Consider the following 25,377-nt stretch of genomic DNA (forward strand, 5'->3'; position numbering starts at 1 on the left):
TAGGAAATAGTCTCCTAGGACTGTATCCACCTTTTCCAGCCCACAGGAGCACCTGAAAGCTGAACTAATTTATGCAGGATAAAGTCATCAACTGCCGAGCCAAGAAGTTCGTGACGAATCGAATTTACTGTAAGTTCGCTCATCTCTAGTTGCAATACTACAACTCCCAGCAGGCCCAGACAGCCAATGGCATGCTGGGTGTTGTAGTTTTGCAACAGCTGGAGACACAGTGTCTGCAATCACTAGATCGCAAGTAATAAGTGCTGCGCCATAGGAGCCTATAGCACAGCACTGATCACTGTTATTGGCGCTCCATTACTACAGGCTGCGGAGGCATTATTGGAGCGCTGAGCGGAACCTCCGCCCCCCTCTCAGCTGATCGGGGCCCTGCAGGTTTTACCACGGGTGTCCCGATCAGCTCCACTAAGCTACCGGCATGTGCTTTCTGCGCATGCCCGGTTAATGCCAGACCTCACCAAAATGAGTGATGCCTGGCATTAGCCAGCATGAAGCGAGCTCCGCTCCTGAGCTCGCTTTATAAACTCCTGCCCCACGGCTGTACCGTATATAAACAGCGGCCAGCCATGGTGGGGTTAAGGCACCTCCTTCCAGTGCTAGGCACTGCTGGGTGGAGAGACGGTGAGACTCATGCCGGAGGGGCTGGGCCGTGCTGCACGGAGTTTGAGCATACAGCTGCCTCCGAGACCAGAAACGGGATCGGCAGCTGCCAGAGTTTCACCTGAAATTCAGCTCCTGTGCTGTTTAGCCCGGCCTTTCCGGCGTGAGTAGTAACTACATAATTGCTAAATTTTGCGACAGGCGAAAGGGCGAAATCGCAATCTGCAATTATCTTGATTTGATTGCGATATATTGTGCAGCCCTAGTGGTTGCCCAACTTTTCCAGGTAGAGATCTGCCGGCGTTAGGACTACACAGGAAAGTGCCATCTTGTAGACTGCTATGCATTCCTTGTGGACTCTGCACAAATAATGAAGACATTCATTGTCTGTGCGGACACTGAAAATGGAATTTCCGCACCAGAAACATCTGGCACGGAAATTCCGCTGTGTGCACAGTGCAGCAGAATACCATTGAATTCAATGGGATTCTGCTGCAGCGGAATCTCCGTGCCAGAGAAAATTCTGCCGTGTGAACATGGCCTAAGGCAGCCTTCAATAATCAGTGAGGTAAGGCTCCAGGCTTCCTCAGCAACCCATCATCCCTCTTCTATTACACCACGTGCGTGGAGGATGGGGGGGGGGGGTGCATTGGCGGCAATGGGTCCCCAAATACCAGGGATTGCCAGCACTTAACCCTGTGAGGAAGCAGGAATTTTCCTTTTTTTCCCTCCTCACCTTCTAATAATCAGCACTTTCAGTTTTGCAGAAAATGAGGGCTTGATTTTTGCACCACCAATTTGTGCTTTGTATTGGCATCAATCATTTCACCTCAAAATTACAGCAAAGCCAAACTAATTATTTGTGGGGCAAAATTAAAACACACAAAAAACAAACGCCATTTTGTAATTCTTTGGGGGGCTTCCGTTTGTATGCAGTGCACTTTTTGGTAAAAATGACACCTTATTTTTATTCTGTAGGTCCATACGATTACAATACCCAATTTGTATAGGTTTTAGTTGGTATAAAAAATAACTTTTTGCATGACCCCTATAACTTTATTTTTCCATATATGGGGCTGTATGAGGGGCTCTTATTTTTTTTTATTTTATTTATTTATTTTTTTGCACCGTTATCTGTTAATTTTGGTTTTGATTGCTTTTGATACACTTTTTTATGGTGTACAGAGTGACCAAAAATATTCAATTATGATATATATATTTTATTACATGTACGCCATTGACTGTGCGGTTTGTTCTATTTTAATAGTTCAGACATTTAAGCACACGGCAGTACCATGGACTATTACCTGCATTGCACTCCGTTGCTCCAGGCAGCCATGGCTTTCTAGAGCATTGGAGCGCCAATCGGATGGTGAGGAGGAAAATAAGAGCATTTTTGCCATCCTCCGCAATTTCGCCAAGGGTGTACCAGTCAGCACTGCTGAGCAGTCAGGATAAGTTTTTTTTTCTTTACATTTTTTAGCGCTGCGATCAACTTTGATTGCCGTGTCTAAAGAAATAATGTCCTGATAAGTGATGTCCAGTACTATCCATGGGTCGTGGCCACTGATAGCTGCCGCGACCATCCAGATATGATGAGCACTCGGCTCCTGAGCATGCGTCATAGTACCTGAGCAGGGCGTACATTTACGCCGCGCGTCTTTAAGGTTTAAATGTTGTGATTGCTATTGATCATGGCATTTAAAGGGTTACTCCACTCTCCAGGGTCCGGAACATTGAGTTCCTCAATGAAAGTCTGTGGGAAGGGGGCGCGACGGCAGTGGGCGTGAACACGGAAGCCCACACACTGCATTCAGAACTCAATGTTCCGGACACAGTTAAATGACTGACATCGGAGCAATCTCACATGTCAGGTGCTAATAGTCATGGGCCCATGTAATGTTCCCCTCATCATGAGTCGGGAAGGGGTTAAAAAGGCCTCTAAAAAAAAAAAAAGCAACCTGGTTGCTATTGGCAACTAGTCAACTTTTCCTCTGCCATAGTGCCAAAATTCCGGAGCATTTGCAATAGTAAATCTGGGCCACTGTATGTGAATGTAAAGTGTTTGCTTTTTATTTAGTAGGTGAAACTTCTGTCTTGCAGGTGGTAAAAATCATTCGTCCCAGTGAGACTGCTGGCCGCTACATCACGTACCGTTTAGTGCAGTGAGGTCTGGAGCACATATTAAAATGGACATTATGAAGAAACAGCTCAAGGAGGCCTCAAGAAGATATTCCAGGATGATATATTCTGTATTTGGTTTTTTATCATGAAAGCTAGGAGTATATTTCATGACCTGCATTGCTTTGTATATGCATTTCTTAAAGTGGCACAGGTATGGTATATTTAGCTTTTATAAAGTGATTTTTTTTTGCCCTGTACCCTGTAAGTAAATAAATGCATTTTGACAACTTTTTAAAGGAAAAAAAGTGACTTTCATTTTAAGCAGTTACACACATTACCACCCGTGAATGCACAATCTCTCTGTATCGGCACAACTGCTATTGTACCATTGCTAGTGAGGATAGATGAAGTTATATTCCTGGATTTCCTGGACACACAAAGCAGAAAGCTGCTGCTTTTATTAAAATCACATCTACACTTTAAATAATGAATATTTGCTTCGCAAGGCACTTTGTAGGGAAAATCCCATAGGAGGTTGCAGTCACCTATACAAACTGTGGACAGCGGTCAGTTGAAGAGCTCAATGCAATTCTTCTTTGTAGCATACGGACAACAGGAAGAGGACGATGGCAGCGCAGAGGGGTTCTCAGAAATTGGGTGGTCAATAGTACATTGTTAGACTGATTTGTGTTATTTTCAGCTAAATTTCCTTGACTTGGAACATTATCATCCTCCGACTCGGATTGTGCATCTGCTCCAATGTAAGGGATATCATCTGTGTTGGTCTCACTACGCTGTTTTGAAAATGCAGCTTGCGGGTCTGTGGATTCCCATGTGCTTGGGATGTCCTCACCACCATCTGACTCCGATTCTGAATCTACAGATGATCCAATGGATGCTGAAAGTAATGAATAAACTGTTAGAAACTACAATACAATATTATATATTTAGGGAGGACATCTGTATTTTGCTGTGCAGAGCAGATAGTTTCTGCAAGGCAGGATTATCAAAGATTGTTGTGTCTAGAGATGAGCGAAGTTACAGTGATTCGATTTGTCACAAACTTCTCGGCTCGGCAGTTGATGACTTTTCCTGCATAAATTAGTTCAGCTTTCAGGTGCTCCAGTGGGCTGGAAAAGGTGGATACAGTCCTAGGAGGTTTCAAGTGCTCCGGTGGGCTGGAGACTCTCTCCTAGGACTGTATCCACCTTTTCCAGCCCACTGGAGCACCTGAAAGCTGAACTCATTTATGCAGGATAAAGTCAGCAACTGCCGAGCCGAGAAGTTTGTGACAAATCGAATCACTGTAACTTGGCTCATCTCTAGTTGTGTTCTCCATGCTGCGATCATGACCTAACAGATGCAATACATGCATCTTGTATGGATTTCTTTCAATTGCTGGGTCATTACCACTTTTGGGTTGCTGTGTGTCCCCCATTTGCTTTGCCCATGTTCTTCTGCATTTCAGCTAAGCAATCTATAGTTCTCTGGCCAAACTTGCCATGCAGCTCCAGCCTAAAGTGAAAAGGCGAGGAGAAAACCAGTATACCAGAAACAAAAAACTGAGGTAATTTCTTCCCAAAAGCAGCACCACACCTGTCTGCAGGTTAAATGAGGTTTTGCAGCTCAGTTCCATTGAAGTGAATAGAGCCAAGTTTTAATACCACAGACAGATGTGGTTCAGTGATGCATGGTGAATCTGTCCTCTCCATATCAGGTCCAGAGCTGCAGATAGGTGCTGTGGTAAGAAAACAACCATATTTTCACGCCTCCTCCCTGCCCAGCCAAGCTTTGTGTATCAATCAATCAAAGCAGGGCTATAGGGAGTAGACAACTCAGCAAACAAAAAGGCCCTTTTATAAGGGTGCAGTCACAGAACTATTTTTCTGTATAGTTCCTGCATACAATTTTGTATAGGAAAACAGTATACAACCGTATACATAGATGACATCCCATGCAACAAGAAGCCTCAGGTTGTGTAAGTTTTTCGGTCATGTTGGGTTTTGTGCATTTTTCTTTACCATACCAGGGATGTGGAATTCCTATCGCCCGACGCCCGGGACTAGCAGTTTTGGGCGCCGGGCAGGTGAATTTGTCCGGCCCTTAGCCGGGCTTCGGGCAAGCAGGGCCGGACCTGACAAGTGCGGTGGCGATCTGCAGTCTGTATGGAGCGACTCCTGCCCGCTCTATACTCTGCCGCCTCCGACAAAAAAAAAACTGTATCCTCGGAAGCAGAGCAGGGGAGATGAGAAGCTGTGTATTTGTCTTCTCTCCCCTGCTCTGCAGACGTGCGGGGGGAGATGAGGGGGCGTGGCTTCTTGCTCCCCGTGCAGACCTGCGTCCTCTGCCTTCACTCCCCCCAGCTGTAGCTTCGGAGAGCTGGGGGGAGGAGGCGCGTCTGCACGGTGAGATGCATGCGGCGCTCTGCAGTCTGTATGGAGTGGGCTCGGGACTCCTGCCCGCTCCATACTCTGCAGCCTCCGGCTGTTCTCAGTAGCCGGGGGCCGCTGCTAATAGCCAGCATGCGGCGATCGCCGCGGCTGGCTATTAACCCTTTAGATCGCCACTGTCAAAGCTGACAGCGGCGTCTAAAGGGAGATGTGAATGCTCCCTGGTGGGCTAGTGGGGTGGATCGCCCCCCCCGCAGCGCGATCGCAGGGGGGGCGATCCACTATAGAGGTAGCCGGAGGACTTACCTCTGCTTCCTCCTGTCCCGGCTCTGTCATTGATAGATCCTGTCTGGACCAGGCTCTATCAATGGATCACAGAGCACACAGATTAATAGAGTTCAATAGAATCTATTCATCTGTCTGAAGAATCTAATGATTCCTCATATAAGTTTAATAAAATGTAAAAAAAAATAAAAAAAAAAGTTTTAATAAAAGTTTGAAAGACACATTAATCTAGTGGTCTTCAAACTGTGCCCCTCCAGATGTTACAAAACTACAATTCCCAGCATGCCAGGACAGCCGTTGGCTGTCCGGGCATGCTGGGAGTTGTAGTTTTGCAACATCTGGAGGGCCACAGTTTGAAGACCGCTGCATTAACCCCTTCCATGTTAAAAGTTCAAATCAACCCCTTTTCCTATATAAAAACATGCAAACATAATTAAAATAAACATATTCGTTATCGCTTTGTGCGTAATTGTACAACCTATTAAAATATAACATTATGTATCCCGTACGGTAAATGTAAAAAAAATACCAAACCACAGATTTGCAATTTTTATAATATCCCAGAAAAAAAGCTAAAAAGCGATTAAAAAGTCAGATCAATGCCAAAATGGTCCCGATACAAAAAACAGATTATGGCGCAAAACATGAGCCCTCATACAGCCTGGTATGTGGAAAAAAAATAAAGCTACAGGGGTTAAAAAATGGCAATTAAAAAAATTAGAAAACGTTCAGAATTAGTAAAACATGACGTAAACGATACAAATCTGGTATCGCTGTAACCAGGCGCCTAAAGTATAAAACTAACATGTTACCTCAACCACAAGGTAAATGGCGTAGAAAAGAAAACCACCAAATCTGCAAAATTATCTTTTACTATTTCAATTTCACTTCCCTAAATATATATATATTTTTTGGTTCGGAGAACATGTTATTGAAAAATTAAAAGGTGTCATTATAGTAGGTAGTTATGGCTATTATAGGGCGAGGAGGAAAAAATGAGAGCGTAAAAGCGAAAATTGGCCGGGACAAGTGGATCGTCATGAGGGACAAGTAGATTTTGCTCCATTTTAGTCCCATGGACAAGTAGTTTTTTATAAAATTTCCACACCCCTGGATACACAAAACTGCAGTCTACTACAGTTGTGTCCTGTTTGAAAACCATAAACGACTGTATAGCTTTTATTTTTTTTACCATTGAAGTCAATGAAAAACGGATGGGTTTTTGGGATGGTTTTCTTCTTAAACATGTTAAGCCACACCTACTTTCATTGGAATTAAAATAAAACAATCTAAACTTTATTGCAAGAAAGTGTTAATGCCAAATAAGTATACTTTTATTTTTTTATCTGCAAAAACTGATGCAAGCGGACGTCTAAATTCAAAACGTAAATGTTTTTAAAACTGTATGCAGTTTAAATTTTATAGCACACTTTGCATACAGTTTTGTCAGTTTTTAAGGCATATATAATGCACCCAAAAAAACTGATGCAAGACAGTATGGCAAAAGTCATGTGAATGCACCCTTACTTTAAAAACAGCGATCAGCAACTATCTGTGGAGGATTTTTCCTTATTTTCAAAATGAAACTAAAATGTAAAATAAATTGTAATGTTACTAAAAATGCAACGGATTCGTCCCCCCCCCCCCCCCCCCCCCCCCACTCAATTTTAGAGTCTTTTATCAACTGGGGCTTTCTGTACAGGTGCCAAAGACTCATAAGAAAGAATGTAGTATAAAAAAATAAAAATTCAATGGGGAAGGTTTATGTGGTTACGCATGGCTGCATCTGCTCCTGTCTGAACATACAGCCTCTCTATGAATACGTTATATGGGCTAATACGGTGAGGTACTAAAGCTGCACTGTAGGGTAGACTAGTACATCAGATAGAACTCACCTCTAAACGCTGTAGACTGGAATTCCGCTATAATTTCGGGCCCCTCCTCTTCAGCAGTGACTTGCAGTTTAGGAGCACTTCCCTGTGAGAAGGCATCCTACACAGAAAACACATCAATACCCAATATTAGCATTAAATCTTACTTCTAGTTCATTCATGTAAAGCTGTCCTTTATTGTATCCTACAGCTTTTTAATTTCACAGAAAATTACCCACAGAAACAACACAGATAGTGGGACCGAACCTCGCTGTAAACTCTGCCAACACATCTGCACAAAATAGGACATACAGCATTAAAGGGTTCTACTTCTGCACATCTCACAATGGGGTATACATGATACAATGCCCAAAGCGTGACATAGGATATAGAACATTTGGGAAATGATCAGAAACTCAATGAAGAGATGAATCTACACAGATTTTCCATCAACGACCATAAAGAAAATGACTATTGGACCCCAGTTGGACACCATTTTACCCTAAAACGTCACTCCACACATGACCTTAAAATCAAAATACTGGGGGAAATTTCAGAAACACTCACGAAGGAAAGACATTTAAAGGGGTATGCCGGTTTCAAGACTTTTTTTTTTTTTTTTTCAAATGAACTGGTGCCAGAAAGTTAAACAGATTTATAAACTACTTTTATTAAACAATCTTAATCCTTCTAGTACTTATTAGCTGCTGAATACTACAGAAGAAATTATTTTCTTTTTGAAACACAAAGCTCTCTGCTGAATCATGAGCACAGTGCTCTCTGCTGACATCTCTGTCCATTTTAAGAACTGTCCAGAGTAGGAGAAAATCCCCATGGGGAACATATGCTGCTCTGGACAGTTCCTAAAATGGACAGAGATGTCAGCAGAGAGCACTGTTTCAAAAAAGAAAAGCCTTTCCTATGTAGTATACAGCATCTATTAAGTACTGGATGGATTAAGATTTAATAATAATAGTAATTTACAAATCTGTTTTTCTTTTAAATCAACTGGTGCCAGAAAGTTAAAGTTTTCCACTGGAGTACCCCTTTATTGATTCCAAGAACAGAGGACTTAGGCTTGGTTTCCACACAGGTTTTTTCTGGTGTATTTTGGAAAACTACCATTTGTAGTTTTTGAGCCAAAGCCAGAAGTGTATTCAAAAGAAAAGGCAAATATAAAGGAAGAACTTATACTTCTCCTCCCTTATGGATCCACTTCTGACTTTGGCTCAAAAACTGCAGTGGCAGAATTCCAAAAACTACCAGAAAAAACCTGAGTGGAAACCTAGTCTAAGGGTCTATTCACACGTACAGTATTCTGTGCAGATTTGATGTGCAGGATTTCAAGCTGTGTTCAGTTTACATTGAAATCTGCGCAGAATACTGTACGTGTGAATAGACCATAAATGTGGATTTGAGCTTCTTAGCGCATAATCAAAACTTCCTATAACCCGTAATGTCCTGCTGTGGCACCATTCTCAACCTTTCTCTCACTCTCTCATTCTATGGTCCTATAACTAGACAATTTATAGCTAAATTTAGTGTGAATTCTCCACATCTGTTGTTTTAACCCCTGCATATTTGTGAAATGTAACCTGTGTGTTTTCTGCTTATGTGCTCAGAAATTCTTCAGACTTCATAATAAAAATACTGTTATTCCAATAAAAGGTATTACACGATTCTGCAACATTCTATGATTTTACATCCGCATTACTGGAATATACAGCTACTTCAAACTGCTTTAGGGTATGTTCACATGTGCGGATTTTCGCAGCGTATTTCGCTGCGGATCCGCCGTTGAAGGACCTTTTTATATGTTGTCTTTATATGTGCCTGCTCGGAGCGGCAATATGCCGCTCCAAGCAGACACACTGTGATGTGCGAGTAGCCGCGCATGCGCCGCTCAATGAGCTAGGCCGAGAGCTGCCGTGATGTGTGAGTATACTGCGCATGCGCGCGGCGACTCGCACATCGCAGTGTGTCTACTCGGAGCGGCAATACGCAGGCACATATAAAGACAGCATATAGGAGGTCCTTCAGTGGTGAATCCGCAGCAAAATCCGCACGTGTGAACATACCCTTAAAGGAGATATCCAGTGGTGAAAAAATTATCCCCTATCCTAAGGAGATCACGGGGGGCCCCAGCGGTCGGACCCCCTGTGATCTGAAACTTATCCCCTATCCTTAGGATAGGGGATACATTTTTCACCACTGGAGTACCCCTTTAACTAAAAAAAACAAGATACTCTAAAATATTCTATAATAAACTTACATCATTGCTCCTTGATAACTTATCGATGGCTAAAGGAGACTCCTGGAATATCTTGTCAAAGAAAACAATAAGTGCCTCCACAATTCGTGCTTGGTGAGGATAATCCACTAGAGATGACAGAGAAACAGTAGCATCTGTAGGACGTGGTCGCATCAGTGCAGGCCCAAAAACGATGCCTAGGTTGCTAGGGCTCATCTTATTGATTTGCTCTTGCTCTGAAACTCTGCAGGGAAATCAGGGTCAAAATCAACCATCATAATGTCCCACATTTAGCAAAGTATCACCTCCTGCATTAACCATATAAAAAGGACCTGCTGTCTCTTTGTAAAAAGTGAGATACTGTCAACTATAGAGAGGCACGGGTGGGGGGGGGGGGGGGGGGGGGGGGGGGCTACTCCGTCAGATGGGCAAAGATGGCACTATACTGTGTACACTGTACTAAGACAGGTGGGGAGTTGTATTCTGGCCAGCGCGCACAAGATCCAGTTCAGTAAACAGGAGCGGAATAGATGTCCTGACTATTAAGTATGTATCCCCCCCTCCCCCCATCATAGTACAACACACACCACAGGCTGCACACTGTATAATGCCATCCCCGCCCATTTGACGGAAGGTGGGGGGGGAAGGCGGATTACCATAAACAGGTAGGTCATCGCGTCCCCCTTTCATTGTCAGTGGTTTTGTGCACATTTTACACCTTTAGTAGCCCAGCTAATTTTTACACTTTTAACAGGCAAATTAATGGTCAAGTATAAAATAAAAAGAATAATTGAAACCTCTAATTCCAAATACTGTACGTTTTCTGAAAGCATGCAGCGGGCTCATTGTGAAAATACCATTCAACTCTTTATATACACAGGCACCTTTATATCACAGCATAGCAACACAACTTTTTATCAGTAATTATAAGCAAAATTTGCACATAAATTAACCCCTTAAGGACCAGGGGGTTTTCTGTTTTTGCATTTTCGTTTTTTGCTCCTTACCTTAAAAAAATCATAACCCTTTCAATTTTGTACCTAAAATTCCAAATGATGGCTTATTTTTTGCGCCACCAAATCTACTTTGTAATGACATCAGTCATTTTACCCAAAAATCTACGGCGAAACGGAAAAAAAAATCATTGTGAGACAAAATTGAAAAAAAAAAAAACGCCATTTTGAAACTTTTGGGGGCTTCTGTTTCTATGCAGTAAATTTTTCAGTAAAAATGACACCTTATCTTTATTCTGTAGGTCCATACGATTAAAATGATTCCCTACTTATATAGGTTTGATTTTGTCGTACTTCTGGAAAAAATCATAACTACATGCAGGAAAATTAATACGTTTAAAATTGTCATCTTCTGACCCCTATAACTTTTTTATTTTTCCGTGTACGGGGCGGTATGAGGGCTCATTTTTTGTGCTGTGATCTGAAGTTTTTAGCAGTACCCTTTTTGTATTGATAGGACTTGTTGATCGCTTTTTATTCATTTTTTCATGATATAAAAAGTGACCAAAAATACACTATTTTGGACATTGGAATTTTTTTGCGCGTACGCCATTGACCGTGCGGTTTAATTAACGATATATTTTTATAATTTGGACATTTTCGCACGCGGCGATACCACATATGTTTATTTTTATTTACAATGTTTTTTTTAAATGGGAAAAGGGGGGTGATTCAAACTTTTAATAGGGGAGGGGTTAAATGATCTTTATTCCCTTTTTTTTTCCACTTTTTTTTTTGCAGTGTTATAGGTCCCATAGGGATTAGCCTAACACGGTTTTTGCTCTGGGTGAAAAACTGTATTAAACCGTATATGTTTTTTTAAACATAGGAGTCAATGGGAACCGTACAGAACTGTATGTGCGTACAGTTGCATCAGGTTTTCACCATACGGTTTTTGACTTTGCACATTTTCTCGGAATTTCAATCAAACAAGTGAAACTTTATTCATTATGGAGTGAAAAGTTAAAAAGTTTTTCGGGTTAAAATTTGTACACACTTTTTGATACAGTTTAGTCCGGTTTTGAGGGATCAGTTTTTCATCAAAAACCTGATACGGGAACTGTATTGCAAAAATGTGGTGTGAATGCACCGTAACTCAATGTAACTTAAGAGGTGAAGACAGCATCAAATCTGCAGTAAACACAATGGGGGAGATTTATCAAAACCTGTCCAGAGGAAACATTGCTGAGTTGCCCATAGCAACCAATCAGATTCTTTCTTGCATTTTTCACAGGCCTTTTCAAATATAAAAGAAATGATCTGATCGGTTGCCATGGACAACTTTTCCTCTAGACAGGTTTTGATAATTTTTCTCCAGTACCTGTAAATATAATCTAAAATTAATTCTAAATTTCTAACTATACCTTTGTAAACAACTTTGTAAATGGCTCTGAGTTGCGAAAATTTATTACAATTTTTAAAAAATTTTGAACATTAAAAGACATAAACATTGATAAATCTACCAAGCACAGGAAAACTAGACTAATAAGTCACAAGATATGCCAAAAATATGACTCAACATAACTGATTTGGAAACTGCTATGTCTCCAGCTGTTAAAGAAAAAAATGCTTATACTAAGTCATACAGATGTTTAACATGTCTTTTATGTGTCTAGCTGCTGTATTTGGATCTTAAACCCTCTGTTCTACTGCTCACTTATTCTGAAATCCCCTGCATAGGAAAAAGCATGTACGAGGCAAGCCCTAAGCTTGTCCTCACTCTCCATGAATTCACTTCCGTCCTTAGTCTGCTGTGCTGTGTCTCTTCATCCAGTCACTGCTGCTCTGTATCCCCATCCTCTCTATATTTTTGTGCTGCAGTCTGATATACAGGACAGGAGTGAGCACATAAGAGTGCTAATACAGTTCTCACTTATTGAACTTTTTCCCAGCCTATGTTTCAGCTGGAACAAAGATGATGCTGCAGACAGACAGAAGTATGTTCTGGATGCTATAGGGACCCCTAGTGGGCTTTTTATAAGCCATGATTTCTATAACAAGGAGCACATTTGTATGAAGTATATCAGAAATGTTAATGTCTTGCCAAGATGTACAACATATAAAAAGATTGTGATTCTGACAGTGCCCATGTTAATGTAATGTGATATTGGACAACATGGCAGACTTTACTTTATGTGTAGCCCCAAAAAGAGGCTTAAAGGGGTAGTCCAGTGGTGAAAAACTTATCCCCTATCCTAAGGATAGGGGATAAGTTTGAGATCGCGGGGGGTCCGACCGCTGGGGCCCCCTGCGATCTCTCTGTACGGGGCCCCGACTCTCCGCCGAGATAGCGGGTGTCGACCCCCGCACGAGGCGGCAGCTTACACGCCCCCTCAATACATCTCAATGGCAGAGCCGGAGATTGCCGAAGGCAGCGCTTCGGCTCTGCCATAGAGTTGTATTGAGGGGGAGTGTCGGCCGCCACCTCGTGCGGAGGTCGACACGCCCCCTTCCCGCGGGCTGTCGGGGCTCCGTACAGGAGATCGCGGGGGGTCCGACCGCTGGGGGATAAGTTAGGATAGGGGATAAGTTGCTCACCACTAGGTCACCACTGGACTACTCCTTTAAGAAAAATGTGATAGCATTTCACTAGACTATTAGCTTCCATGCCTACAAATGCAGATGTACATGGTTGGCTCTATTACTAACTGCTAACAAATCCCTAACTGTACTTTGGAGGTAATCCAGACACTTATATAATTTAAATAATGATCCTATCAATTGTGGCCAAACTAGAAACAAGTCCTGGACATTTGGATAATTGTCTTTATACTAGATCAAAGGAAACCACCCTAAAATCCAGGACTTTGTTAGTTTATCCTTGGTTTACGTGTAACACCAATTTATTGGTAAAGCACTCTACACAGATTATATCATAATAACTGCTATTTTATTCATTAGTGGTCACAACCAGGGCTGAACATAAACAGCAGAGAGTCTGTAAACAGTCTATTGACCACTTGCTGTCCAATAGCTCAGTATACGACAACCTCCTTACATCTAATAATCCACTCGTAATTGTGTGCTATGATATTCATGTGTCCCTTATATAAACACAGTAGGGACACAATAGGGATATAGGTTGAACTTGATAGTTGATAAGGTTGAAAAAAGACCAGAGTCTATGTAACCTAATAGATAGTATCTGCTTTATATATGGCAGTGGCCCCCCTTACCTACTAGACCACTGTTTATCAGCACAGTATTTATATGTGGTATGTCCTTCCAGACCAAGCAGCATCAAACAGATCACATTTTATCTCTTACTTTTTACTACTTTCACTCTTCCAAATAATAAACATTTTTTTTCCATCTTACAATACAGTAGACATACCTGCATAAATGCTTTATCAAATACTGCAGTGTGGCCCTGTTTTCATAGGGAAGGTCCTGTAGCAGTTCTTTCAATCTCTCCACCATGGCCAGAACCTCTGGCTCAGTTTCTGCCCCTTTGTCCTCAAGTCTGGATGCTTTGCCAGTCTCACCATCACGTAGACTTTCTTTAGCAAGACCCATTAAGCCATTATACAGCCTGAATGGCATTAGAGGTTCAGGGAGCTGATGAAATAAACATATTGGAGTTATTCATGGGTTATATAGTAAGGAGTGTCGCTGAAGAATGAATACATTTACATTAACTTAGTGAAACTACTGTAAGGTTGGTTGAGCCCATTACATAGTTTATAAGTTTGAAAAGAGACAAGAGTACATCAAGTTCCACCTATAACACTACTGCTTTGATCGAGATGAAGGCACAACAGCTCATTGAGGCTGATGCCAATTGCCCTGTTACAGAGGAAGAATTCCTTCCGACTCCAATATGGAAGAATCATAATAAATCCCTTGATCAACATTTATTTCCCCCAAAAATGTAGTATCCATGAGCTGTGTATTTTATAGTATATTTATCCCAAAACACTTGGACTTGATTTATGGGATAGTGGAAAGAAGCAAAAATATGGAAAATACATCTAAATATACTTCACCTGGCGTAGATAGAGTTTCAGGACATTGCTCAGATCATGTGGTGAAGCCTGAGATAGTTCAACTAACTCCTTCCCATTTTCAAATGCCTGGCACAGCTTTTCCACCCGTGTCTTTACCCCATTCACACGATATATACCCTGTCAGACAATGAAAGATGAACACCACCAAACAGTAAATATTTGGATTCTTGTCTTAAGTAATATATGAATACACAGTGGGCAAGAGACCTTTCAATTATTCACGTATTCCTGCCATTAACAGACCCCCTACATTCTGGAGAATGTGGTCCCGAATCTCCTTTTGAAATGGAGTGGCAGTTGCATGTGTGAACCACGGCTCCCTCCATTCATTGTATATGAAAGTTTGCGGAGATAGCAGATCCAGCAGATCCCAAGAGTAAAGAATGGAGCAGTGGTTCATACATGCAACTGCTACTCCATTCCTGCTAGAGCCTTAGGATAGGGGATAAATGTTAATGGCTGGAATACAACTTTAAGGTGAATTGATATGCTAATTTCAAGTAATAATAATCGATAATAAAGTTATGCTTATGTCTGTTAGGGGGAAATATGAAAAAAGAATCCATACGTGAATATTGAATTAATTATCACCTTCATGGTTATTGCACGTGCTTCAATCTCCGAGACACACTTGTGAATAAGGAAAGGCACGTGGTCTGGAGATCTCAATGCTGCCTCAGAAAAGTTCCTGCCGAACAAAAGCAATCGACCTTGCAGTTTCTTGTGACCACACTGTATTGCCAGAGTTTCCAGACATTTCTTGTGACAAGCAAGGGAACACTAAGGAAAATAAAGAGATGTAAGAGAATATAAAGAAAGCAATGAACACGGGATATCTTGCATCCTTTCCTTATTCTTAACATATACAAATTTAAGAATAAAGCGGCATTTACTGTGGACAAGAGATCCTTTACCAACTAGATATCAAAAGGAGGTCCACTTGTGACCAGCTGTTATCACTAAGGGGACCTTTAGGAAAGTGATCCCTCTATGACAGGGAAGCATTTCACTATGGAGAGCAGTGTTCCTCCAGAGAGAAGCTTTCCCACTGTCACTCTGCTCTGAACAGTAAGAGGGAATGCCTGATCGATGGACAACCCCTTTACTGTTCTCTTACTCATCAAATAGCACACTCACTTGTTCAAACTTATCATCTCTCTTACCTCCTCACATTCAGCTCCTTGGAAGTACACATAACTATTACACTCCCGGCATTTGCTAGGTGTCCGTAACTTGCGTAACCTGTGAGTCCGAGCTGCTCGTGATAAACCAACATTACGGAATGGACCACTGGAAATAGGTACATCCAAAGAAGTAGGCAGCCCATTAATGTCTAAAAAGAAAAAAAAAAAGTGTCCAAAAATGTCTTGTTACAGCTGATATCTTGTTTTGTGTGTTTTTTAAAAAGGTTATTCCATGAATCACTTTTATAGCACATCATCTTTTTGTTCCATATGCTCCCCTGGTGTTGCTGAAGGAAGGATCTGGACAAAATGAGTCTCCTTTACCCTCTGACCCTTTAACAGGGGAGGCGGGGAGCTCTGCGAGTTGGCACCCGTCCTCCATTGCAAACAGCAGCGTAATAGCAACAGATGAATAAAACAAGAGTATGGCTTAAAATTTTCTGTAATTTTGGATACACATAGTGAGGGAGATTTATCAAACTGTCTTATAGAAAGATTCTCTTTGTTGTCCACAACAACCAATCACAGCTCAGATTTAATTTGACCAGAACCACATGATGGACAGATGAATATTAAGCTCGGATTGGTTGCAAAAGTCAAAAAACAGTATTTTCCTATAAGACAGCTTGATAAATCTCCCCTAGAGTACTGATGCATATAATCTTTCTTATTCACTGCTTTACTGTACTCATATTTTTACTTTTAAAAGATAGGCAAGGTGTTGACCAACCTTGCTCTAGTGGCAGTCTTTTGTTCTCTTCTCCTGTGGGTGAAATAGGTTGAATCAGCTTTTCTGGGAAGCCTGTACAAATAAATCACAAATGTTATATTGCATGAAAAAAAAGTTTTGTGGATGAATTGACTGTATAGAATACAGTAGATGTGTGGGATATTACACATTCATACATTTAGTACCTGGTGATTCCTTGCTTTCAGTAAGATCTCCTTCAGTCAGAGCACTTGGCCATGACTTATGCACTTGATGGCCTTTTCCTCCTAATAAAATGATTAAAATCAATTAACTTCAAGCTGCATGAAATCATGTATTTATACAAATATATGGCCTACTTGAATCTCCGTCTTACACCAGAAGTGGTGCCAGTGATCAGCTGAGCAGCAGATAACAGGCCCGGCCTTCTTTCTGGTGCCTAGGCTCGTTACATCACATTGCCACTCAGCCTATCACTGGCTAAGGCGAGACATTGAGCTGAGCCACAGTGTGATATGTCGGGCCCCAAAACCAGGAAGTAGACCGGGGCCGGAGAAAAGGAGACCTATATCAGTTACACTGGGGAAGCAGAGAAAGGTAACTAAAAGTTTATTATTTTAATGGTGGCAGCCCAGGCATATAGGATAAAGAAAACATTTGGCTGTAGAACCCCTTTAAAAATGTGGTAAATTGTTATAACTTATGTCTATTAAGGGAAACTGACAGGTGGGTCAGCCACACAAAGCTTTAAAAATACACATCTTCCCCACTTCCTCCTTTCATTTTTTGTTTTTTATTTTGTAATACCATAATCACATGAGGAATTACATAGGTCAACCAGCAAGCAACTGTAATGTCAAAGAGGAAACAAATCTCTACATAGTGATATACATTTATTGAAGTTATTAAAGGGATTCTGACAGTAGTGTGCCTCATGCTAGGCTGATAGGTATATAGGTTTACAGTGCGGGTGACACTCTTTCCAACCATGTATTACTCACCCAGATCCATGTTGTGGAGCAATTCAACAACATTTATATAGTTTAATTTAAAGAAACTAGCTATGTTTTTATTTTCCAGTGCTCTTTTAGCAATGCTCACAGAGGCGCCTTCCTCCCGTCCCACCCAACCCTTCATCAATATTCACTGCTCCTTCTTGTGCTCTCATTAGCATGAGTGATGATGCAGCTTCGTTAGCATGAGTGATGATGAGTCACGTCACAAGAAGGAGCAGTGAATATGGATGAAGGGGTGGGTGGGATGGAGGGAGATGCCTCTGTGGGCATGGCTGAAAGAGCACTGGGAATACCAGTGCAGGTGACCCTCCTGTCAGTTTCTCCTTAATAACTTCAATGAATGTAGATCACTATGTGAAGGTTTGTTTCCTCTTTGACATTAAAGATACTTTCTTGTTGACCTATATAATTCATCATGTGATTATGTTGGGGGAGATGAGTATTTTTAAAGCCACTGTATGGCCAAAACACTTTTGCTCACCTCTTCTCTCCACAGATCGTTCCTCTCCTGTAACATCTTTATTTTCTGAAGATGGAAAATCCTTTGAGCTTAAACTTGACTTTCTGTTTCGAATGCATGGAGACCTACACATACAAAAATAATCTTAAAACATTATACTTCATTCTCAGGAACCTATATTTTTTAAATAATTTATGATAAGAGAGTAAACTATACTGTTTCATACACTGATATCTGTGGTTTGTATGGTTGGAAGTCATAAGAAATTTCAGGCTCTGCTCCAGCTCCAAGTTGTCTTATATATGATGCATACTGTTGTCCTAGGTCATACAATTTACTGCTCTCACATAATGTCTGGAACCCAACTGGTAATGGTGCGGTTTCCATGTGCATGCTCTGATAATAGGAGATGGTTGCCTGGAGAGACACAAGACACTTGAATAAGAGAAATAATAATAATAATATAACTATATTAGAAAATACATATTAATAGGAATTAGTTCAGAATAAGAGAGCTTTAAAAAAGCGAATATTTGAGAAGCCTTTCTGTACCGAGCGCAGAATTTGGTCAGTCTGTTTGATGAGTTCTTGTAATTGACGAAGAACATTGACTTTAACATCCTCCAGTTCCTGTTTCTGTGTTTTGGCATCTGCAATGCATGTCCGGTAAGTTGCCATTGCTTCTTCTGCCTGAATGAAAGAAAATGAAGTGTATATTTAAAGTTGAAGGGTCTTAATAAATGTAAATGTATGCAGTAAAAAGATTTATTTTGGGCTTGAATAATGCATAACCTGTACACTAAACATGTATAAGATTCAGGACTCCTTGCCTGTTTTTGTTTTTTTATCCTATATTTACCTTGTTCTTAGCATCTTCCTCAGCCCTCCTTTTCTTGTCAATGGATTTGGTTCCACTGTGGCCCTGCTCCTCTTCAGCACGTGCTGCATTGTGCTGTGCCTTTTCATGCTCTTCACTACGCTGCATGTACGTCTGTTTTGCTTTTCGCAGGTTGGATTCTGCCTCTAACTGAGTTTACATAAAAAAAAAAAAAAAACATTATCATAAAGTGTGAAGTGTAAAACATAGCACACACTAAAGGATAGTTTTATATTGAAAGTAAGAGTTACATGAGCCCATTATCAGCCAAATGAGCATTCATAAGAAAACTGTTTCCTAAAAAAGGGCCAACGATCAGCGAACAAATGGAAAAATGCTCGTTGTCTGATATGATCATTTACACAGGCATTAAAATCATTGTTTTCAGCTGCACGTTTCCTTTTTGTGGAGACAACAATGATGGAACTAAAGGGCTGCATAAACAATCTACAACCGCTAACCAAGTGCATATTAACAAATACCTTTTTCAGGGCGCACTTGGCCCGACTAAATAGGCCTTAACAAAGAAATGTTCTTACCAATTTGCGCTGGGCTCTCTGCCACTGCTCTTTCAGCTCCTTTCTACGTTTCTCATGTTCTAAACGCCGCATATTTACTGGCTTTGGAGAGAGCAGGATATTTTAAAAGTAAGATATAAAATTTATATTGGTATTTTTTATTATTAATGCCACTGCCATAAGTTCATTCTAAATATGCTACTGATATACCTGAAGAAAAGTATTCTGTTGCAGCGTTAATGCTGTGTGCAGAACACCTTGTGCATGGTCCTGATCCTGCTCCAAAGCTACTGAATAGATGGACTGGAAAGGCATGAATGGCTGAAAAAGAAAACACATAAAGAAAGAGAAATACAACATTTGTATATGGTTTCTTCTATGTAACATCATTAGACAACAACTTTTTGAATTCAGTTTTTCTGTTGTTGTCTCACCATACTATATTGTACAGGCTACTCAAACTGTGAAGCACTGTATAGTATATAGATTTACTGCTTTGTGCCTACTCGTGGAAAGCGGAGAATGGTTGGGAAGCTGAAGTAAGCAGAAAACATTTTGCTTAGCTCTCATAAACTTTTAATGGGAGTTTCATAAACACTGTAGCACCCCGAACAGTGCCACTTCATTCATAGGGGAACAAGGGACCACTGTTGTTGTGATAAGTGGAGTGAGCGCTCAGTGGTTGGACCCCCATCATTCAGATGTTTTTACTTTTATTGATTTATTATTCACTTGAATTTGCCAAACACTATCCTCAAACCTGCAAAACAATTTGCCAGTGTATGCCAATATTAGGTGAACTGCCTAATCGTGAATCGTAAAGTCAATAAACCAAAATTCTCCACAAGGGAGTCAGGGACCACCTTATAACTAATTACACCAGAAACCTAGGGCACATGGCCTGGGGCACAAGATCCCTATACAGGAAACTCCCCTAAAATGTAACTTTTATTGTATTCTTCTTTAATAAAATTGTTTAACAAGTGACACAGTATTGTTAAAACCATTATGTAATAGGTCCAGTTGTAACAGTTGATTGGGATAGCCCAAAGATTCAGTGTGTAGGGAACTGCAGTTTCCCTTTATTGCTGGAACGCCATGACAATGTTTAAAAACAATGACATTTGCCTCCCTCATTTTTTTTACTAGTTTTGTTGCTTTAGCACCATTCACAGGAGGATCAATAGGAAAACACCTCTCCTCGTGGTCTGTTCATCCTTATATATATCCTAGGTTTATGTTGTCATCATCCAGTGGCAGGGAGATTCACCTGTCCTGGACTTCCTTAGTAAGGATCCAATCCATAGTTCTGTTACAATATATGGGTCTTTGGGGAGACCAATAGGATCTCTCTCTACCATCTTACAACATCTTACCTCATCACTCCGGAAATCACTGTGTGCCGATGTTCCGTTCCTAATCTGATCACATGATCGCACTGAGATCTCATTCCTTCTCGCGCACGAGCAAGAACTTTATTCACACTCCGCACAAAGCTCTATTACAGCATTTGCGCACGGACTTAATCTCAGGACCTAATAAGCCTACACATTGGGCTTGCGCATGGACTTAGTCTCATGACCTCATAAGACTGCACATTGCGTTTGCATGCTGGATAAGGGACAAGGGAGGCAAATTTAATTGTTTTTAAACATTGTCTTGGCATTCCAGCAATAAAGGGAAACTGCAGTTCCCTACACACTGAATCTTTGGGCTATCCCAATTAACTGTTACAACTGGAGCTATGACATAATGGTTTTAACAATAGTTTGCCACTTGTTAAACAATTTTATTAAAGAAGAATACAATAAAAGTTACATTTTAGGGGAGTTTCCCGCATAGGGATCTTGTGCCCCAGGTTTCTGGTGTAATTAATCTTAAAGTCAGACACTTTAATTGTCCTCATTTTTTAAAAATGTGAGTGAACTTTAGCATTACCATGACATCATAGCCCTATGAAAAGACTTTGGGTTTTAGGTCTATAATTGAGCACTGACTAATCCCTAACATTAAATATCTTGTAGCACCATTAGTTACAGTGGTCCAAATCCCCTGCTTTACAGAGGCCCTAATAAGGTTAATAAAGCCCTTGGGATAGGTTTGACAATTAAACCTTATCTTAAACGCATCCTTAAAAGAACTAAAATACATTCGCAAATTTTGAAAAACTTCTGAACCAAATGTTTCTGTACATTTATATTTTAGGTGTGAAACAAGTAATTATTTCATACCTCCTGAGTTAGGGCATTTTTTGATGTATTCACCAGTTTCTGGAGGCCCTTAGCATATTCCATCTCTGCAGAAAACAAGAGATATACAAAGTTGGAGATTTTAGAGAATAAAAAGTCAAGATGACGTTAGGACATGCCAGTGTCTAAATAAAGCAAGGTTAGTGCACTCTGACAGGAGAAATCCCATGGGAAATAGACCTTACAAGCAGGGATTAACATACATTCTTTAATTTGGTTGGTATCTTTAATCTTCAGTGGAAAAATACAGTTTTAGGCTGCATTCACACTACGTTCCCTCCTTACGGCTGTCGGATCCGATTGGGAAATTTCAAAATCGTGAGCTCCCACGAATCGAAACTCATTCACTTTAATGAGCCGACCGGAGTCAGACAATGACTCTGGTTGGCTCATTTTTGCCCCGTATCCGGTTTTCCGATGAACGTAAAACCATGGTGTATCACAATTTTAAGTCCGGTCACAAAACCGGACACATGGCAAAAATGAGCCGACCGGAGTCACTATAAGGGGACCACTTGCTCCCCCCTTCTCAAGCTCTCTTCTGCATTTGAGGACATTGGGGGAGTTTTATCAAAACCTGTCTACAGGATAAGTTGCTGAGTTGCCTATAGCAACCAAACAGATTGCTGCTTTCATTTTTGAAAAGGCCTCTGAAAAATTAAAGAAGCGATCTGATTGGTTGCTATGGGAAACGCAGCAACTTTTCCTCTGGGCAGGATTTGATAAATCTCCCCAATGTATCTATACTAATTCACCACTCTCACGTCACTTCACCTATCTGTGCATTTCTTCACTGCCTGTGAACCTGTACGTTTCTACCTTTACCAACAGATATCCCCTAAAATGCCCTTTCTGGCCTTACCTCATGCACAGCAATAGGTGGTCTCCTTAACAGAGGTTGCCTTCACTCTCTGGAATTCTCTGTTCTATATGTGGTCCCTAACATTTTCGAATACCTACAATGTCACCACTTCATATATATCTATCCATCCCTGCCTCCTATTCACTGCTTTTCCCCTTATGTACTTTATTCAGAGGTTTTGTCTTATACATTGTAAGCTTTGGGATTAACTCTAGGTATTCTGTTTGTATTATAAACCACTATCATAATTGTCACAGTGGTTACAAGGAGGGCATATTATATAGGTCAGATAATGATGCCTGGATCCAAATATAATGTAAAGAATATGCTTATCCTAATTTTCAGGTAGACCAGAGACTGATGTTTCTCATCTAGCCCATTTGGTCATTTTTATTCAAGACAAACATATTGGGAAGACGTCTGGTAAACAAATTATTTGGTGGGACACAAAACACTACTTGGTTTCAAGTAAAGGCACAAAAAAAAAAAACATTTAAGGAAATAACTGGTATGTTTAAAAAAAAAGAATACTCCGCACAAGATATGTCTTTAATTAGAACTTACCTAAAATACTTCTTTTTTCTATATAGTTTGCCAGATCTTTCATGTATTTTGCTAAGTTTTTTGCATAAAGAAAAGCAGCGCGTATACCTCCTTCACTCCTCTGTAGGATAACATCCACATCATCTCCTAAAGGGCTTCCTTGTGTCACATAAATGGAACAAAGTGGTTTTTTAGGTTAAACATATTTTTTAAGAATGTCTGGTGATGTTACATTAATTGCCCATTTTACTATCTATATTAAATAATATTCCTGAAATACTACAGATGTCAGTCAGGCCGCTAATACTAATAATATGCTGACACATCCTGTTCTATAGAGATCCCTTTCCAGCAATGTCCTCTTTATCGTCACAGACAGAATTACAGTGAAAGGTGGCACCTGTATATAGATAGGACACCATTTACAATAGGTGATGGTCACGCCCCCCCCCCCCCTACACAATGACCTCTGCACAGATCACAGATCATGCCTTGTAAGCTCTCCTATGCTGTAGTAAGGCATACCTCAAAATAGTGTAGCAGAATCTCATTAATTAATACCAATAATTATTTTACTGTATTTATTTACGTACTTTTATTGTAATACACATGAATTAAAAGAGAGGTAATATCAATTTGGAGGAGGTGCCACATAAAGAAGCAATTGTTTGTTTAGCCCAGTGTTTCCCAACCAGTGTGCCTCCAGCTGTTGCAAAACTCCCAACAAGCCCAGACAGCCAATACTTATGAAAAAAAATCCCAATGGTCCAATTTCACTTACCGGTATCCACATACTCTGCACTGGAGAGTGCATTATCACTACCAGACAGACCACCATATAAACTTTCCATGGACTGTTGAAAGAAAAAGGCTGAGACTTAAATGAATGTTTATCATGATATCTACAAGTAAAATGTGGCACATCCATGTATATGCTGAATTTCTAATGTAAAGCCACATTGACACACCATTCTGTCTTAACCCCTTCCCGCAAATTGACATATATGTTCATCCACTGCAAGCTCCTGCTGTATGCTGCGCGCTCAGCAGGTGGGCGCGCATCATACCTGGTGGACCCACAGCTAACGTTGGACACCACCGATCGGGCTGATGTCCGGCATTATAGGGGTATTCGTGGGGAAAAAACTTTTTTTTTTTTTTTAAGATCAACTGGCTCCAGAAAGTTAAACAGATATGTAAATTACTTCTATTAAATCCTAAATCCTTAATCATTCCAATAATTATAAGCAGCTGAAGTTTAGTTGTTCTTATCTGTCTGACAACAGTGCTCTCTGCTGACATCTCTGCTTGTCTCAGGAACTGCCCAGAGCAGAATAGGTTTGCTATGGGGATTTGCTTCTACTCTGGGCAGCTCCTGAAACAAGTGTCATCAGAGAGTACTTAGACAGAAAAGAACAACTCAACTTCAGCAGCTCATAAGTACTGAAAGGATTAAGATTTTGTAATAGAAGTAATTTACAAATCTGTTTAACTTTCTGGAGCCAGTTTAACCCTTTAGACGCAGTGATGAAAGTTGCATCTAAAAGCTGTTATTTCCGTTCCTGGATAGCTCAATGGGCTGATCAGGACTGCCGCAGCGAAACCGCGGCATCCCGATTAGCTGAGAGGACGGGGGAGGTGTCTTACCTTCCTCCCTGCTGTCCGATCGGTGCTTCAGGCTTTCAGTCAGCTTTGCCAGGCTGAAGCAATGGAGCACCGATAACACTGATCAATGCTCTCCGATGGTGAAGAATTAATGAGTGTATGCAATCTAAAGATTGCATGTTATAGTCCCCTATGGGGAAAAAAAAAGTGTAAAAAAATAAATAACTATGCATTAACCCCTTCCCTAATAAAAGTTTAAATCACCCCACTTTTCCAATTTTTCGAATAAAATAATGTACAAAAATAAAAACTAAACGTGTGGTATTGTCACGTGCATATATGTCCGAACTATTAACATATAATGTTAATTAAACCGCATTGGTCAAAGGCAGCACGATCAAAAGCTTCAGAATAAAAACTTCAGATCACGGCGCAAAAATTATCCCTCATACATCCTTATATACAGAAAAATAAAAAGGTAATATGGGTAAGAAGTGGACAATTTTAAAATACTAATTTTGGTGCATGTAGTTATAATTTTTTTAAAGTAGTAAAATAAAATAAAACCTATATAAATTACATATCCTTGTAACCATATGGACCTAAAGAATAAAGATAAGTTGTCACTGCATAGAATTGGAAGCCCCTAAAATTTACAAAATTGAGTTTTTTTTCCCAATCTTGCCCCACAAATGTTTTTATTTCTGCCGTAGATTTTGTGGTGAAATGATTAATGGTATTACAAAGTAAAATTGTTGGTGCAAAAAACAAGCCCTCATATGGGTCTGTAAGTGC

General features: G+C 40.5%; 2 protein-coding genes across 5 annotated transcripts in view; one reads left to right on the plus strand and one right to left on the minus strand.

Annotated features, from left to right (window-relative positions):
- POLR2E (RNA polymerase II, I and III subunit E) overlaps window positions 1–2,994 on the plus strand; it is a 51,693-nt gene extending 48,699 nt beyond the window's left edge. Inside the window, exon 7 of the mRNA XM_056517678.1 lies at window positions 2,722–2,994. Within this exon, the coding sequence (XP_056373653.1) occupies window positions 2,722–2,787 (66 nt within the window). The 3' untranslated portion in view covers window positions 2,788–2,994. The remainder of the gene's footprint in view (window positions 1–2,721) is intronic.
- Window positions 2,995–3,072: 78 nt separating this feature from the next.
- Window positions 3,073–25,377, minus strand: part of ARHGAP45 (Rho GTPase activating protein 45) — a 175,711-nt gene continuing 153,406 nt past the window's right edge. For 2 of the 4 annotated variants that reach the window (XM_056517558.1, XM_056517538.1), the window contains exons 6-23: window positions 23,759–23,831; window positions 22,999–23,136; window positions 21,555–21,619; window positions 19,534–19,644; window positions 19,345–19,425; window positions 18,788–18,955; window positions 18,481–18,618; window positions 18,155–18,345; window positions 17,950–18,053; window positions 16,659–16,739; window positions 16,474–16,545; window positions 15,723–15,892; window positions 15,151–15,339; window positions 14,539–14,676; window positions 13,887–14,110; window positions 9,561–9,783; window positions 7,313–7,409; window positions 3,075–3,640 (exon numbers count right to left, since the gene is read on the minus strand). In XM_056517558.1, the coding sequence (XP_056373533.1) occupies window positions 3,288–3,640; window positions 7,313–7,409; window positions 9,561–9,783; window positions 13,887–14,110; window positions 14,539–14,676; window positions 15,151–15,339; window positions 15,723–15,892; window positions 16,474–16,545; window positions 16,659–16,739; window positions 17,950–18,053; window positions 18,155–18,345; window positions 18,481–18,618; window positions 18,788–18,955; window positions 19,345–19,425; window positions 19,534–19,644; window positions 21,555–21,619; window positions 22,999–23,136; window positions 23,759–23,831 (2,616 nt within the window). In that variant the 3' untranslated portion in view covers window positions 3,075–3,287. Of the gene's footprint in view, window positions 3,641–7,312; window positions 7,410–9,560; window positions 9,784–13,886; window positions 14,111–14,538; window positions 14,677–15,150; window positions 15,340–15,722; window positions 15,893–16,473; window positions 16,546–16,658; window positions 16,740–17,949; window positions 18,054–18,154; window positions 18,346–18,480; window positions 18,619–18,787; window positions 18,956–19,344; window positions 19,426–19,533; window positions 19,645–21,554; window positions 21,620–22,998; window positions 23,137–23,758; window positions 23,832–25,377 lie in introns of all 4 variants that reach the window. The other 2 variants (XM_056517529.1, XM_056517548.1) reach the window with 2 other exon arrangements.

The sequence above is a fragment of the Hyla sarda genome, chromosome 1, assembly GCF_029499605.1.
Source record: "Hyla sarda isolate aHylSar1 chromosome 1, aHylSar1.hap1, whole genome shotgun sequence".
Classification (NCBI taxonomy): Eukaryota; Metazoa; Chordata; class Amphibia; order Anura; family Hylidae; genus Hyla; species Hyla sarda.